This window comes from Penaeus monodon, chromosome 41 (assembly GCF_015228065.2).
Source record: "Penaeus monodon isolate SGIC_2016 chromosome 41, NSTDA_Pmon_1, whole genome shotgun sequence".
Lineage (NCBI taxonomy): Eukaryota > Metazoa > Arthropoda > Malacostraca > Decapoda > Penaeidae > Penaeus > Penaeus monodon.
Window position 1 is genome coordinate 2,068,497 of NC_051426.1, and position 17,500 is coordinate 2,085,996.

The window sequence follows — 17,500 nt, forward strand, 5'->3', positions numbered from 1 at the left end:
ATAATAATAATAATAATAATAATAATAATAATGGCAACAACAATAACAACTATAATAACAAAATACATAAAAAAAATAACAGTAATAATAATAATATCAACACTAATAACACGATGGTGAACATGTGTCGCTATTCCTACAAACTAACAACTCAAAAGGTACACTTTACACAGTAAAACAAACAACAGCGGAAAACAACACTTATACGGAAACCAAAGAGACGGAAAAATATGGGACTTCGGCAAATGTGTGGACTGACAGTCTTACATGAGAGATTTCCTTTTTTCTAAAATATCTGAAGGAATTTTGAATAACGGAATCAAATAGCTTTTATTGACGAAATGTAAGTATTGCGTTTTTTCTTCCCTTTTAATAGTAATCTAAATAACAGTTAATTGGTATGTATGGCTAAAATATGAAAACTACATTCTTAAAATATCATCGTAAATAAACACTGATTTCACGTATATCAGAACACCACAGATCCTAAATAAAATCATTATATATATGAGTATTATAAATTTCTCTCAGTGATAAGAATGTCAGTTTAGTTATTAGCAGTATACAAAATGTAGAACACAATAAGGGATGATACATTACAAATAATACAAATAAAAAAACAAAAAACAAAAACAAAAAACAAAAAAAAATTGTAATTTCACCATGGTAAAAGAATAACAAAAATAATATCCAAGGATTGAGCTTCAAGACAAAAACATCTTTATGATAAAAACAAAAAACAAATACAAACATAAATTTAATAACATACATTTATATATATATAAAAAAAAGGTTCCTGACAACAAACACATGACAGAAGGTAAAAATAAAAAAAGCTAATAGGAAAAATTCACACCTACTTACATGACACTGGAAAGCAAAAAACAGAGACAATTTTTAAATTTATAAAATATTTTTTTTACTTGACCTGTTCAGTCACAGTTTATAATCAAAGGTTGAGTCTTTCGGTGAGCAATCTATGCCAAATTTAACGTCTGATTTGTTTTTCTTTTCTATCATTCTCACTTAACCTGAGAACTGCACCATTACAGAGTACAGCCATCATCATTATGCCGCAAAGTAAAATGGTAAATACGATTTCTTGTTACACCAAACAAGATATATATCTGTGGTAACATAAACGTACTCCCACGTACAGATGTTGTACATTGTAGTCACTCCAGACTACTATGTTACAGTTATCAGGTTAATAAATAAATGATTTACTTGTTTGTGTGATCTGACAGACCCCAGAGAACAAGAATTTCAAAATTGCTTCTAACCAACCCAAAAGCAAGCTGTTTGGTTGAGATTCCTCGCCAAAAGCCACCTATATCTTTGCTATCAGAAGAATACATTTATAATTATAAATTTGCTTGAATAAGAAGAGAATATTAAGTAAATAATTAAGAGCATATCTTTTATTATATCATGTACAGACATGATTATACAGTACATGCATACATGCATGTATGTGTGTGTGTGTGTATGTGTATGAGTGTTTGTGTGTGTGTGTGTGTGTGTGTGTGTGTGTGTGTGTGTGTGTGTGTGTGTGTGTGTGTGTGTGTGCATGTATGTGTGTGTGTGTGTGTGTGTGTGTGTGTGTGTGTGTGTGTGTGTGTGTGTGTGTGTGTGTGTGTGTGTGTGTGTGTGTGTGTGTGTGTGTGTGTGTGTGCAAAATATGTGTGTGGAGTATGTGCGAGTGTGAATGAGTGTGAGATTGTATATGCATGTATGTGCCAAAAGCCACCTATATCTTAATTTTATCAGAAGAATACATTTATAATTACACATTTGCTTGAATAAGAGATTATTAAGTAAATATTTTTTTTTATTATATCATGTACAGCCATAATTGTACATGCATACAATAGAGTATTATTGAGAGAATGTGTGTGTGTACATGTGTGTGTGTGTGTGTGTGTGTGTGTGTGTGTGTGTGTGTGTGTGTGTGTGTGTGTGTGTGTGTGTGTGTGTGTGTGTGTGGTGTGTGTATGTGGTGTGTGTGTGTAGTGCATGGTGTGGTGTGTGTGTAGTATGGTGTGTTGTGTGGTGTGTGTGTGTGTGTGTGTGTGTGTGTGTGTGTGTGTGTGTGTGTGTGTGTGTGTGTGTGTGTGTGTGTGTGTGTGTGTGTGTGTGTGTGTGTGGAGTGTGTGTGTGTGTGTGTGTGTGTGTGTGTGAATGCATGATTGCTTTTGTATGAGTGCATGTGCATGTGTTTGTGTGTGCATGTGTGTGTGCATACTTGCTTGTGAATGTGCGTGTATTTGGTATAATCACACACATTAACACAAATATCCACACACACACACATAGAATATTAACTTTGTTGATTTATAATTTTTTTAACAGCACCATTTACACATATTTACTTGCTTATAGAAGGCCACGTGCAAGCAACAGAAGCCCCCTACAGAATAATATAAAATTTACTCAAGAAGGAGCACATCTAAAAATTGCCATAGACACCACAAGAAAAAAATGAAGAAAGAAAAAAATACAAAAAGTAAACAAAAGCTTTAAACGAGCACAGGAAGGTTTAACAATCTGTAAAGCCAGGGAGTAAAATAGAGGAACATTGTTTTAGGAGGAGAAAAAGAAATACAGTTACACAAATTTAGAAAGTTATTTTGTAAAAGGGAGAATTACACATTTCAAACTAACAAAAAAAAAGTGGGTTAGTTGGTGTAAATGGGAAATTTCAATTTGCAATCTGCCATGTCAGTACATATGCAGAAAAAAAACATATATTTGTAAATGAAACAATGCAATCTACAAGAAATGGTTATATATCTAACTCAGTAAGCTAAAAGTTGCTTAATCACATTTCTCCCTTATCTAAAATTTATTAAAATGTATATGTGAAGTATATCACAATTGTGTCACTAAATACTTTAGATCAGTATTTAATAAAATCTTGAATTTTATGTCTGTAATCTTCACCAATTCATAATATACAAACCATTTATGAACAAATACAATGTCTCAGACTCAACATCTCATAGCACAGCATTACCTCAAAAATTTAAATAGAAGGAGAGATTCAGAATAATCAATCACTTTATTTCATCACCTGGCCAATAATTACCTTGAGCTCCACACCCGCTGACAAATCGGAAAAAAAGTAAACAAGTAAACAAGTAAATTTTTACAAATACCAAACCCAATACTCTCCTCCAAACTCAATTAACTTAAAGAAAAACCCAAAATCCCCAAAGAACCTTAAAAAGTACTCACTGGGCTCCAATCCATCCACTTTGACCTTTGTCACATCCACGTGGGACTGCACAGGAACCACAATGGGGGACTGGGGGATCTCAGCCCCGGCGTATAGGACGGTGACGCGGTGATCCCCTGGTGAAGGAGCAAGGTACTCGACGGTGAAAGTCCCATCACCATTGTCCTGGATGTCAATGGGGATGTCTTGACCCTGGGCGTTGGTCAGGGCTATTTGGACATCTCCTGTGGGGTTTGGGATGGGTGGGTTAGACAGGTCTTATGACTGGAGGTTTCGAATTCTATTTTAGTTTATCTACCTATTTTCTACTTATATGTAGATCAAACTTACATATAAGTAGTCACTTATATAAAATTCTGTGTTACTATTTTGTTGCACAAATCAGGTTTCATATAGGGTAATGAAATTTACAAATCAGTTCCATAAAGCACCTTATAGCATTACATCCTTTATTTCTTCCTAAGCTAGGGAAATCTGGAGGTACTACAATCCTAATTAAAAAAGTGTAAATAAATGGATAAAAATACACTAAGAATTAAGGTAGCAACCATAGTTAAATTAAGGAGTGACACTAAAAGCACCATCTTTACAAACATCAATATCTACATTCTAAGTCATTAATTTCCAAACAACCAGAACAACTCATCAAAAAACTGACTTCCCAGCAATATTCTTAACACTGAAATCTTTACTCCTCAATATTCAAAACATCAATGCCATGAGTGACATCTATTCTGTTAAGACATCAAACATTAACTCTCCAAAGCATCAACTTTGTAATACTTCAAAACTTGAGAAGATACTTTCCAAACTAACAATGCATCATAATAACAATCTTTGAAAAAATTTCAACTACAAAGCTCTGAATTCCCAGTCAGATTCACACATCAAAACTCATACTCTCCATGCATGGCATTAGAATCTTCAAAAACATTCAACCCAGCAAAACATTATCACCCATAATCCCAGAAACATCAATACCCTAATAACCAAACTTGACTTTTGAGCTTCCTTAAGAAACACAAACCTGGTCCAGCTTCACGACAGTCAATGTTGAAATGTGTGGGTGTGTTGGATCTGACACCACGTTCCACACCAGGCCCAAAGACCTTGACTGCTCCAGGATCAGTGGGTTCTGACACAAACACCCTGTAGGGGGAATTCTCACAGGCAACTCCTCCATAGGCCACCTGTGGGTTCAGGCATTTATAGAATCCTTTAGCAATGTCAATATCAATAGTATAATGTCATGGCAATATTCAAATTATTATATTTTTATAGTAATTTCAAAGTACTGGAATATGTTATGTTTTACTTATTGTATGGTTCTATGTAATCTTCTTTACATAGTCAAAACAATTCTAAATAATTATAAACTACAATGATGTCCATTTCAATACCTTCAAATACTTATGCGTATATTACCATGAAAAAAAAAAAAAAATACTGTAATCCTCAAAAGCATCAAGACAAGCCTTCCCACCTGAACTGTATGCTTGTTCCCTCGAGTAGGTTTGTAAGAGAAGTCATAGGTTCCGTTCTTGTTATCCTTAGCATCCAATTTCACCGGCTGGTAGTTTGCATCCATGACTGTGACATCTAGCGGAGCCTCACCAGCTGCTCTTGTGTCAACGTGGAAGTCTGCAGGCTTGCCAGAGACCACACCATTCTTCTCCAGGCCTGGGCCCTTGCATTTCACCTTTGAATTCAAAGGGAAATGGGTTATGGGAGGAAATATCTGCCGACTGTGTGTGGATACTATTGCATCTTCTAAAAACTGTTATGGGAGGGTATTTGTATGCTACATATAAGAATGTTAAAAGTGCCTTTTCATTATACAAACTCTATCTCCAGTATATTTTTGTGATATACTTATGAACATTGATAAGATATGAAAAGAGTTAGGCTCTTCCCTAGTTCACATGGATTTTTTGACATACCTTCTCAGGGTAATAATCCGTCTTGGGAAGAATTTGAGCAATATACGGAGATCCAGGAACATCTTTGTTGTTGCAGAGGATGTGGAGAGCGTACTCGCCAGGGGCCGTAGGGAAGTAACGCACGTCAGCTGACCCATCACCATTGTCATTACATTCAATCCTTGCCTGTGATGGTCCCTCTATACTGAAACCTTGGGAAAGAAAGGGGGATGAGATATAGGGGAAAAAGAGAGGGGAAAAGACAGATAAAAGAGGATCTAGAGGTAGATGAATGGGGTTGCTATAAAAGGTTTGTGACACACTCCCATAAAGCACTAGTTTTACCAATTACCACAAAATAATGACTTGCTTTGTATCACACTTTTAAAAGGTCAAAAACACTTTCACTAACTAATAACACTTAGAAACTTTATTCCCTCAGCTTGGATCAAGTGTCCTATCTAAAATGCCTGATTATCCCAGTGAGAAAATGTTTCCAAGGATAAGAAAACAAAAAAATGAAAACGACAAATGGAGAAAAAAAGGCCACCACCTCACTCAATAAACCACCTTACCTAAAGCACCAGTTTCTCCATTTGTTTCCACAGTAAAGAGGGCAGGATACCCTACAACACCTCCTTTCAGGCCGGGACCATAAGCCCTGATTTTCGTTTCCTTGTAAGGTCCTACATTTACCTGTATTAAAAGAAAGATTTAAGTTGCTCATCACTTCTAGGGCTATTTTTTTTTTTTTTTTTTTTTTGATAATCATAAAAGAAAAGGAGAAAATTTACATAAATATACAATATATATATATATATATATATATATATATATATATATATATATATATATATATATATATATACATATATATACATACATATATATATGTATTTGTACATATATATATGTATAATATATTTATATAATTATATATATATATATATATATATATATATATATATATATATATATATATATATATATATATATATATATATATATTATATTCATAACATACATTCTTAGTAACATTTCTAGCCATACCCATTATAATCCTCACCCACATATCGCAGCTGACCTGACTCCCAAAACACAAAACATAAACCTTCACATTATAAACACTATATTCTTAATAAACCTCACCTCAAATGGACTCTTAGGGATCTCTTCGCCACCATACGTCACCATGACGATGTACCGCCCTTCCTTCCATGGGTGGTAGACATACTCGAAAGTGTAATCGTCAATCTGCTTCATCCGGACTGACTCCTCCTTGCCCCCTGTAAAGGAATTTTCGATTAGGTATGCGTTCGATGTTTTTTGCTTTGAAAACATTCTATAGTAATGAAATAATTTGGATATTAATAATAATAATGATAATAATATTAATAATAATAATGATAATAATAATAATGATAATAATGATAATAATAATAATAATAATAATGTGATAATATAATGATAAAATAATAATAACAACAATAATAAATATAAATATAATAATAAAGTTCCTAACAAAAAATATATACATACACATACATCATCAAACTCATATACATAAAAGTTCATCGATGAACAATCTCTCAAAGAAAAAGAAAAAAGAAAAATAAATAATAATAACAATAATAATAAAAAAAAATATATAACAGAACCAAAATATCCAATTCTCTCCTCTACTTGCCTGGCCCAATAACCCTGACGTCGACATTCCCTTCCCCGGCTCCTTCAGTATAAACCTTAAAGTCAGCCTCGTCCTTGACTCTCACGCCATTCTGCTGAAGACCTCGCCCGGAGGCTCTCACCTTGCGGGCATCACACACTGGAAGGAGGGACAGGTATTAGGGTGAGGGAATGTTTGAGGGATAAAAGGGGTTTCTACTTAGTTTTAGATTACAAATATAGATAATCGACTTATTAGGATAATAATGATGGGTTAATAATGTGATTATACTTGCAAAAAACACTGATAGTGACCAGCAGTAAAGATTAAATAATGGTAATAACAAATCTAATAATGATAATAATGAAAATTGCAATTCTTATCTGAAAACTCAAGAACAATTTACGTAATACTCAACCAATATCTGAATAAATCAACCAACCGACTAACCAAATAATAAGCTGACAACAACCCACAACAGCTGGTATTACCTGGGGACACTTTGACACCGAAGGGACTGCCTGGAATGGATTGTCCAGCAAAGAAGATGTTGATGGAATGTAGGCCGATGCTCGTGGCCACGTACTCGGAACGGTACACGTCCTCGCTGACCTGTCGAGTCTTTACAAGCACCGTGTTCTTGAAGCCATCGGGGTCCAGAACGATGACTGATGGAGTACCACGACCTGCACCTGTACAGAGGAGAGGAAGAGAGGAGTGCAGGAGGACAGATGTTGGAGGTGATGGTGTAGTTATATAGTCTGTTGTAATGTGGCATATATATATATATGCCACAACAATGGGTAAGGAAAAACTGGGTTTGCCTTTATCTGTGAAATATATTACATATATATACTTAAAATTAGATAAGTAAATACAGGAACATATTCATATACAGACATATGTATGTATAGATATAGATATGGGTATGTGTACGGGTATGTACATTTATATGTATATGTATATGTGTGTGCATGTGCATACATCTGCATGTGTGTGTGTGTGTGTGCGTGTGTGTGTGTGTGTGTGTGTGTGTGTGTGTGTGTGTGTGTGTGTGTGTGTGTGTGTGTGTGTGTGTGTGTGTGTGTGTGTGTGTGTGTGTGTGTGTGTGTGTGTGTGTAGGTGCATGTGCATGTGAGAACATGCATGTGTGTGTACATATGTGTAAAGAAAGAAAGCTATATATGACTAATACTGCTTCTAGGCACTGTATGTGGTCTATCACACATAAAAACATTTTGAAAAAGGCTGAAATTATAGTTACTTTCACCTATAAAGGAATAAACAATACAAAAAAAAAAAATTATCATCAAAATAATATCTATTAACATACTTCCCCAAAACAAAATTCAGTCTACAATGTAACAACACAAACTGTACCATATAAAAGATGAATCATAATAAAGAACACAGTAATATCAGAGTTTTTACCCTTTGTGAATACATCAAAGTAGGTTGGCTTGTTGATGACGACTCCCTCAGGCTCGAGACCTGGTCCTGAGGCTGTCACCTTGGTTGGGTCTCCAGCAAAGCCTGAGACGTTCACGCGGAATGGTGACTTGGGGATTTCACGCCCACTGAACCTGTGAGACAATATAGTTATTGTAGGTTTTCATGAATATGAATATGACGGCTATGTATGGATTTGCGACAGCCATCCATAAAATTATAAAAAATGGTGGGAGGGGGACAGACATTATACACAGATATATGTATGTATGTGTGTGTGTGTATGTATGTGTGTGTATGCATATACTTATATATATATATATATATATATATATATATATATATATATATATATATATACATATTATATATATATATATATATATATATATATATATATATATATATATATATATATATATATATATACTTACACATACACACATATACTTACAAATATACATAAATACATACATACATACATATATTTAAGGCCACAAGAGTATTTACACATAATGCAAGGGAAAAAAAAAACTTGCTTCTGGCCATTTCACTTACTTCACAATTACAACATAATCTCCCTCGCAGCTTGGAGTGTACGTGCAAGTATATGTCAGATTACGATCATTGTTGAACTTGCACTCCAGCTGTAGAAAAGAAACAGAAACAATTCTGATAAAAAACATTAATTTCGCATTAATGCATCATATAAAAATATTCATAAATTATCTTTCCCTATAGTGCGAATCAGAAAATCATTAAACTTAGGTATACATCTTTATAAATAATATACTGTTTATATTTCTCACTCCCCGTTTCTTTCACCAATGAAATGTCTCTATATCCATGTCTGTCCATCTGTCCGTCTGTCTGTCTGTCCATAAATTTATCTATCTATTTCTCTATCCCTTTCTGCCTATATATGCTCTTTTCTCCCTCTATATACCCACACTATCACACAACCAAATACCCCATCCCCCCACCCCCACACACAACCCACAACCGAGGCAATTACTCACGTTCTCCACCTGTCCGTCGGGCTTGTGCAGCAGGGCCTCCACCTTTCCCTTGCCCGCGCTGAAGGTCTCAATGGTGAAGTGCGTGGGCGCTCCAACCACGGGTCCTGAGGGTTCGACACCGGGACCATAGCACCTTACCCTAACCCACGGAAGGAGAGAGTCAGTAGGCTCATTACGAAAATTTCTTTGGGATGTGCGTTTTTTTTTTTGTTGTTGTTGTTTTTTAATAGTGATAACAATAATGATATCAAGCAATAAACGTAACATCAACAATAACAACAAACACCAATACAAAGTAATAACAGCAACAGGGATAGCAATAATAATGTCAACAATAGCAAAAATCCAAACCATTTATGAATCAATATTGATCAATAATTGAATAAAATGAAGAGAAAAATGGGGAAGTACTCGTGTATGACCCATCTATCGCAAAAAAGAAAATATAAGAAGAATCAGCACATCAATTATGAAAAATATAATATAAGATCTATCCTCTAAAAATATATATTAGTCCCCTATTACTTTTGCTCAAAGAAAGAAGAACTAAAATTTGCTTTTAGCTATGTGAAATCTCCGAGATATAATTTTGATGGTTTCTGCAGTTCAATGTAACTTTTTTTGTGCTTGAGAGTCTCTAAAATAAGCTTGTTCAGTTGTGACCATAAAACTCTTTGAACAAAAAAATTTGAATGAAGGTCATGAAGCTTCTGTTCAAACATAATAATCTATAATTTTGTTCAAATACAAGTATCTATCTCATACTTAATACAAGGTATCTTTCTACTCCTGTCAACACAAACATTTCTAATATACTACAAAATGAATTAATGCACTTTAAATACAACAAAAACAGTCTGATTCTTTATCTTTCCATGCTGGACTATAGAAATAACATGTAAAATAACATTAAAACACAAAAACTACTTTGAATAAATTTATCAAATCGACATAACAAGAAACATTCTAAATCTCTCAGCACACCTGAAATCTTATAAAAAAAAGTAAAAAAAATGCAGATACCATTATTAAAACAATTAATATCATATCATATATAAGAAACAACTAAAGTCTAAACGTAACCTAATTAGTTAATAACTCGCCCACCTATGACCAAGCAGGGGAAAATTACGTATCAAAAGACGGGTTATTTATATAAAATAACTAAGGGGTTATGTAAACTAGCAGACTCCCACACTATGATTATCACAGGGAGACAATGCATTAAAAAGGAATTTCTTTTTTTTTATTTGTTTGTTTGTTTGTTTTAAGTCAAACTCCTATATTAGGTTTGTCTATGTCTTAGTAAACAGCTTCTCTTGGTAATGCCATTTCATTTACTTACATGGGATTTCCTGAAGGACTGGAAATTATAAAAAGTATTTGGGTATTATCTATGATTCTTTTTCTATTTTGGTAAAAAAAAAATCCTTTTGATGAAGACAACTATAGCTAAACTATTTCTTTGCTTCCATGTAGATAACTTTTTTTTTTCTTCTAAATTCTATATGCAGATATATTACATTTCTTTGAATTGCCTCTCTAGAAATCAGTAGATGTACTTATAAAATGCATTTCATGTCTCTCTCTCTCTCTCTCTCTCTCTCTCTCTCTCTCTCTCTCTCTCTCTCTCTCACTACTCACACCACACTCACACTCACACTCACACTCACACTCACACTCTCTTTCTCTTTCTCTTTCTCTTTCTCTTTCCCTTTCTCTTTCTCTTTCTCTCTTTCTTTCTCTCTCTCTCTCTCTCTCTCTCTCTCTCTCTCTCTCTCTCTCTCTCTCTCTCTCTCTCTCTCTCTCTCTCGATCCCCTTTCGAAGCTTCATTTACTCACCGGCCGGGGTTTGTCCGAGGGCGTAGAGGCGCCCCTGACTTGAGCTTCGAGTTCGGATATTGGGAAAGGTAAGTCATCATGGAAAGTTCATCACAGTTGGGGTTGACCATCTCCTCTGGTGTGATCAGCTGTTGGGGAAAAGAAAAGATCAGTACGGCATGCAAAATATGTCTATGTCATCATTTCCACGTTCTAGAAGAAAATATTTTTTTTTAATTTTTAAAATTAATCAAAGAACTCTGGGTAATGCGTTGCTAAATAGACTCAAATTGCAGAAATGGATCTTTTCCCATATAGAAATTGATTGTACATTTACATTCAAGCAAAACCATTTTTCACATAAAATAATCAATCTCCTTCCCAAATTTCCTTCCAGCAACTTCAAAAATCCACCAATCACCTTCTACCAATTTCCCCATTGACAAATTATCTATCTGGCAACCTTCCAATCAACCCACCAATCCCGTTCTCATATCCTCCCATTCCAACCGACCTGAGGAACGCCCAGCCAATCATCGGCGAGGGTCATTGCTTCAGTAGCATTCTTGAGGGCATCTGCAGGCACCCAGTCTGGCCAATCAGGGCACAGACCGGCAGCCACAGAATCTACAAGAGCACCAACAGCCCGGCCATCGTTCCAGTCGCTTGTGAAGTTGGTGATGGGGAGGTCGGGCAGTTTGCTCTGGATCCAGTGAAGCAGTCTGGAAGAGAGGAGAAAGTCACAAGATGCAATAACAATTAGTGTTAATAATGGCTATACATATATGTGTTAATCATTATCCTTTTTTCTTCTGAAAAAAAAAAAGAGTTGTATTGTAGATATTCTACACATTTAACATTTAGTTATTTGATATTGCTGTTATTTAACATCAATGAGAAATGGGAGTGGAGATTATAAAAGCAATATAATAATTCTAACAGCAAGAATGATGATGGTGATAGTAGTAGTAGTAGTAGTAGTAGTAGTAGTAGTAGTAAATAATAATAATAATAATAATAATAATAATAATAATAATAATAATAATAATAATAATAATAACAATAATAATAATAATAATAATAATAATGGTTATAATAACAATAACAGTAATAATCCTTAGTATATTCAGCGCCCCCCGCCTAGCCCCTAGATAGGCAGGAACAGAAAAAAATAAAAGAGTAAATTTAATTTGAACCACAAATTACGAGTCAAAGTACACCCCTAAAACAAAACAAAACGATATATAAATAAAGGCATACACGTGTAATACATCAGTCATACGCATAAACAAATCCAAACATGTTTCAGTTATCTAAAAGGAACATTGAGTAATATTCTCAAGAAGGATACTATTCCTAAGGAGGTCTCCCCCCCACCTCTCCCTCTCAAGAGGGTCCTCATCTTGAGTAGGATTTCTCCACGCTAAGGGACACCCAGCTGCGAAATATTGCAACCTAGGATTTCATTCTCTATCTCGCTATCGTTTTTGTCTCTCTCTCTCATTCTTCTCTCTGTCTCTGTCTCTCTCTCTCTCTCTCTCTCTCTCTCTCTCTCTCTCTCTCTCTCTCTCTCTCTCTCTCTCTCTCTCTCTCTCTCTCTCTCTCTCCCTCCCTCCCTCGTTCTCTCTCCCTCCCTCTCTCGTTCCCTCTCCCTCTCCCTTTTCTTCCCTCTCTCCCTCCCTCCCTCCCTCCCTTTCCCCCTCCCTCCCTTTCCCCCTCCCTCCCTTTCTCCCTCCCACCCTCTCCCTCTCTCTCAAAAAGGATGTGGTTTTCCCACAACGATGAGAAATCTCTTTAGACACACAGTCGTATTTAATGCCACGTTTCGGGATAAGGCAAAGGATATTATGCTCCCCTTTTGGTCGCTTCCAACGGCTCGTGACCTTTGCGAAGGAGGTTCATACCCGCCCCATAAAGTGTATCTTTTTATGTCCACTTATTTCACGTCCTCAGAAGAGAATATGGTCTGCTGGAGAGGAAATGGTATCGAGTCTTGAACTCATTCTAATTTCGTCTCTCTTTCGTAATTTTATTTATTTTTTCTCTTTATGTTTCAGTTTCTCTCTCACTCTCATTCTCTCCATCACTGTATCCTCTCTCTCCTCATTCTCATTTTCTCTCTTTCTTTCTTTTTATATTCTCTTTGTTTTCTTCTCTTTCTCTCTCTCTCTCTCTCTCTCTCTCTCTCTCTCTCTCTCTCTCTCTCTCTCTCTCTCTCTCTCTCTCTCTCTCTCTCTCTCTCTCTCTCTCTCTTTCTCTGTGTGTGTGTGTGTATGCGTGTGTGTGCGTGTGTGTGTGTGTGTGTGTGTGTGTGTGTGTGTGTGTGTGTGTGTGTGTGTGTGTGTGTGTGTGTGTGTGTGTGTGTGTGTGTGTGTGTGTGTGTGTGTGTGCAGGTGTATGCGCACGCGAATATATATGCGTATGTATGCGTGAATTTCCGCATATGGCTGCGTCTAATGAGGGCGTGCGTATCTCCATCCCTAAATCTCCGTGTCTAGACGTGCGTGCACACCGTACGTAATTCAGCGTCCGTGCCCCAAATACGCCAATACCCACCGGCGCTGTCCCTACTCTCCACCCGCATCCCACGCCCCCGGGACACCGCCTCTCGCCGCGGCGTCCCTCCCCAGCACCCGCCCACAGCGTCCCTCTCGCGGAGACGCCCATAACAAGATGCAATTAACGTCCGTTCACAAGGCGCGGCCACACACGCCTCTTATCACGAAGGGAAATCTGAATTATTATCCTGAGCTTCCTGCTGCCTGTGAAGTAGAGGCGGCGACTTCTGACTGTCTATTTGTTTTACTTGTTTTTTTTATTTATCAATCGGTTTATTTGTTTATTTAGGCTTGTTTATTCGGATATTTGCTTTCGTTTGTGTATATAAGGATGCGAGGATACTGATAATGGACGGATAATGTAAATTGTTTTTTGGTTTACTTGCTTATTTCAGTATCTGTCTTCGTATGTATATTCAGATGCGAGGGTAGAAAGAACGGAATGATAATAATACAAGAGATAAAAGCTAAAACATAAAAAAATAAGCGCATGTTTGCTGCGATGTGAGAAAACATATTAAATTTATAACGCACTCAACACTAATCACTTTCTTTTTCTTCTTTTCTGCAAACGAACTCCTCTCTTCCCTCCGCTAGACAAACTACACTAACAACTAAAATATGCATTTTTTGACAGTCACATCGTCGCTCTAGAAACAAACTATTACTAACTATATCCACAGTGAGGGTGTCCTGAGGGTGAAAAAGGGTGACCGGCGATTTGTACAAGTGTGTCAATAGTGAGTCAGCATTGGGAGTGAATCAGTGTACAAACAAGGGAAGGAAGAGAGAGAGAGAGAGAGAGAGAGAGAGAGAGAGAGAGAGAGAGAGAGAGAGAGAGAGAGAGAGAGAGAGAGAGAGAGAGAGAGAGAGAGAGAGAGAGACAGAGACAGAGAGAGAGAGAGATGGAGGGAGGGAGATAGAGACAGAGAGGAGGAAGGAGGATAGAAAGGGATGATATGCGAGAGAGAGAGGAAAGAAGGACGGAAGGAAGGGAGAGAAATAGGGAGGTAGAGAAACATTGGAAAGGTAAAAAAAAAAAAAAAAAGAATCACTGCATTAAAAAACGAGAAGAAAAACAAGAAACGAAATCGCGAAAAGGAAGCAGCAGAAATAGAAAGAAAGGGAGAAGGAGAACGAAACCCCACCACTTGTATAAAGTAAACATCATTACCACCCAATCCTCGACCAGGACGCAAAGGTAACAGAAAACGGAACTCGGCCGTCAAAAGAAAACGGAACTCGATCGTCAACAGAAAACGGAACTCGATCGTCAATAGAAAACGGAACTCGATCGTCAATAGAAAACGGAACTCGGCCGTCAACAGAAAACGGAACTCGGCCGTCAACAGAAAACGGAACTCATTCAACAGAAAACAGAACTCGGTCAACAGAAAAAGGAACTCGGTCAACAGAAAACGGAAGTCGGTCGTCAACAGAAAATGGAACTCGGTTAACAGAAAACGGAACTCGGTCAACAGTAAACGGAACTCAGTCAACAGAAAACAGTACTCGATCAACAGAAAACGAAACTCGCGCGTCTACAGAAAACGGATCCGCTTTATCCACGAAATCCCACGAAATTAAACCGAATCAACTTGTTTTTTTCATCTTAGTAACCTACTGCCGATATCCTTTAAATTAGAACATTGTGCTAATTAAAATCAGACTGCACCTTTTTCTTTCCCCCCCAATTCGTATCAATTTACGAAGACAACAACCTCGTATCGCTGTCAAAACATTTTAATTCCCAAACGTCCGACCAACTGCAAACATAAAAAAATAAAACATCAAAGTCGATCTCGTATTACACGACTAAAGAAAAAAAGAAAAGAAAAAAGAAAAAGAAAAAGAAAAACTCAAAACCAACCTCCGAAATATCATTAAAAAACACAAGAAAACAAGAAAAAATAAACAAATAAATACAAAATACCCGAAAAAAAACTGAAGAAAACAAAACCCAACTAAAATAAAAACACAAAATACCAGATAAAAAACAACAAATAAAAACAGACACCCAACCAACGCAACCGAAGCAAAGAAAAGACAGAGAGAGAGAGAGAGAGAGAGAGAGAGAGAGAGAGAGAGAGAGAGAGAGAGAGCAAAGAAAAGACAAAGAGAGAAAGAGAGAGAGAGAGAGAGAGAGAGAGAGAGAGAAGAGGAGAGAGAGAGAGAGGAGAGAGAGAGAGAGAGAGGAGGAGAGAGAGAGAGAGCAAAGAAAAGACAAAGAGAGAAAGAGAGAGAAGAGAGAGAGAGAGAGAGAAGAGGAGAGAGAGAGACGAGAAGAGAGAGAGAGAGAGCGAGAGCGAGAGGAGGAGAGAGAAGAGAGAGAGAGAGAGAGAGAGAGAGAGAGAAGAGAGCGAGAGAGAGAGAGAGAGAGAGAAGACGAGAGAGAAGAGAGAGAAAGGAGAGAGAGAGACGAAGAGAGAGAGAGAGAAGAGAGAGAGAGGAGAGCAAAGAAAAGACAAAGAGAGAGAGCAAAGAAAAGACAAAGAGAGAGAGCAAAGAAAAGAACAAAGAGAGAGAGCAAAGAAAAGACAAAGAGAGAGAGCAAAGAAAAGACAAAGAGAGAGAGAGAGCAAAAGAAAAGACAAAGAGAGAGAGCAAAGAAAAGACAAAGAGAGAGAGCAAAGAAAAGACAAAGAGAGAGAGCAAAGAAAAGACAAAGAGAGAGAGAGAGCAAAAAAAAAGACAAAGAGAGAGAGCAAAGAAAAGACAAAGAGAGAGAGAGAGCAAAGAAAAGCAAAAGAGAGAGAGAAAGAGAAAAAGACAAAGAGAGAGAGAGAGCAAAGAAAAGACAAAGAGAGAGAGGCAAAGAAAAGACAAAGAGAGAGAGCAAGAAAAGACAAAGAGAGAGAGCAAAGAAAAGACAAAGAGAGAGAGCAAAGAAAAGACAAAGAGAGAGAGAGCAAAGAAAAGACAAAGAGAGAGAGCAAAGAAAAGACAAAGAGAGAGAGAAGCAAGAAAAGACAAAGAGAGGAGCAAAGAAAAGACAAAGAGAGGAGAGAGCAAAGAAAAGAAAAGGAGAGAGAGCAAAGAAAAGACAAGAGGAGAGAGAGCAAAGAAAAGACAAAGAGAGAGAGAGAGCAAAGAAAAGACAAAGAGAGAGAGCAAAGAAAAGACAAAGAGAGAGAGAGAGCAAAGAAAAAGGAGAGAGCAAAGGAAAAGAAGAGAGAGAGAGAGAAAGAAAAGACAAAGAGAGAGAGCAAGAAAGAAAGAGAGGAGGAGGCAAAGAAAAGACAAAGAGAGAGAGCAAAGAAAAGACAAAGAGAGAGAGAGAGCAAAGAAAAGACAAAGAGAGAGAGCAAAGAAAAGCAATCACAAGCGAATCAGACGCAGCTTTAGCCCGCCATTTATTTCTACTAATAGCAGCGTAAGCATATCTCCCGCCGGCCAAAAGCCACGCTTATGAAAACAAAACTGCAGTCCCGGTGACCGTCCTCTCTCCGGGGGGGGGGGATGAGGGAGGGAAGAGGGGGAAGTAGGAGGAGGAGGAAGAGGAGGATGAGGAGGAGGAGGAGGAGGAGGAGGAGGAGGAGGAAGGAGGAGGAGGAGGAGGAGGAGGAGGAGGAGGAGGGGAGGAGGAGGAGGAGGAAGGGGGGAGGAGGAGGAGGAGGGGGAGGAGGAGGAGGAGGAGGAGGAGGAGGAAGGAGGAGGAGGAGGAGGAGGAGGAGGAGGAGGAGGAGGAGGAGGAGGAGGAGGAGGAGGAGGAAAGGAGGAGGAAGAAGAGGAGGAGGAGGAGGAGGAGGAGGAGGAGGAGGAGGAGGAGGACGAGGAGGAGGAGGAGGAGTGGTGGAGAGATTGGGGAGATGAGGGAGGGAAGAAGGGGG

The 17,500-nt window shown here is 37.5% G+C and overlaps 1 protein-coding gene across 1 annotated transcript in view; it reads right to left on the reverse strand.

Annotated features, from left to right (window-relative positions):
- Nucleotides 1–17,500, reverse strand: part of LOC119598253 (filamin-A-like) — a gene marked incomplete at its 3' end in the record, with an annotated part of 191,817 nt that overhangs the window by 98,927 nt on the left and 75,390 nt on the right. The window contains 13 exon segments of the mRNA XM_037947904.1: nt 3,238–3,462; nt 4,266–4,428; nt 4,722–4,937; nt 5,179–5,369; nt 5,733–5,853; nt 6,307–6,443; nt 6,845–6,982; nt 7,315–7,515; nt 8,255–8,406; nt 8,831–8,919; nt 9,292–9,430; nt 11,134–11,261; nt 11,627–11,834. Coding sequence (XP_037803832.1) covers nt 3,238–3,462; nt 4,266–4,428; nt 4,722–4,937; nt 5,179–5,369; nt 5,733–5,853; nt 6,307–6,443; nt 6,845–6,982; nt 7,315–7,515; nt 8,255–8,406; nt 8,831–8,919; nt 9,292–9,430; nt 11,134–11,261; nt 11,627–11,834 — 2,108 coding nt within the window.